Source organism: Hemiscyllium ocellatum, chromosome 4 (genome assembly GCF_020745735.1).
Source record: "Hemiscyllium ocellatum isolate sHemOce1 chromosome 4, sHemOce1.pat.X.cur, whole genome shotgun sequence".
Taxonomy (NCBI): domain Eukaryota; kingdom Metazoa; phylum Chordata; class Chondrichthyes; order Orectolobiformes; family Hemiscylliidae; genus Hemiscyllium; species Hemiscyllium ocellatum.
This window is the reverse complement of record NC_083404.1, coordinates 9,942,119-9,942,676: the sequence shown is the minus strand read 5'-3', so window position 1 is coordinate 9,942,676 and position 558 is coordinate 9,942,119. Positions and strand designations below refer to the sequence as shown.

The window sequence follows — 558 nt, the reverse complement described above, 5'->3', positions numbered from 1 at the left end:
TAACCTTCCTTTTGACCACAAGGAGAGAATTTAGTCTTAGTAGCATATGATTTCCTCATTTAGTTTACAGTGAAGATACACCAAATGAGGTCTGAAGTCTGCCTGTGTTGTGGAATCTGTGGATATTGATTCATGATCATAGCTCTAAAACAACGTAAATCTGAGTGCAATGAGGACAAAGGTTGCTTTTTTGAGAAAGCAGGGGGGAGGGGCGGGGCGCAGGGGGGAGGGGCGGGGGTCCGGACGTGCTCTCAGTGGCCCGTGCAGGAGTGGAGCGGGGCTGACAGTTCACGGTCTCCCGGCCGAGGAGGTGCGCGTGCGCACTGTGTCCGGAGAACCGTGGGGAGGCGGGAATATGGCGCTGGCGGTGTTGCCGAAGGTGCAGCGTCTGTCTGCTCGGGTGGTGCGGGTGTTGGGCTGTAACCCGGGCCCGATGACTCTTCAGGGAACCAATACCTACCTGGTGGGCACCGGGCCCCGGTGAGTGAACGAGGGAGGGGGCGGAGGGACGTTGACGCCTCGCCCCTCGCCCCTCGCCCCTCGCCCCCCCTCCCCCCC

The 558-nt window shown here is 59.9% G+C and overlaps 1 protein-coding gene across 1 annotated transcript in view; it reads left to right on the top strand.

The window, feature by feature from the left end:
* Positions 1-270: 270 nt before the first annotated feature.
* Positions 271-558, top strand: part of lactb2 (lactamase, beta 2) — a 46,252-nt gene continuing 45,964 nt past the window's right edge. Inside the window, exon 1 of the mRNA XM_060822738.1 lies at positions 271-480. Coding sequence (XP_060678721.1) covers positions 356-480 — 125 coding nt within the window. The 5' untranslated portion in view covers positions 271-355. The remainder of the gene's footprint in view (positions 481-558) is intronic.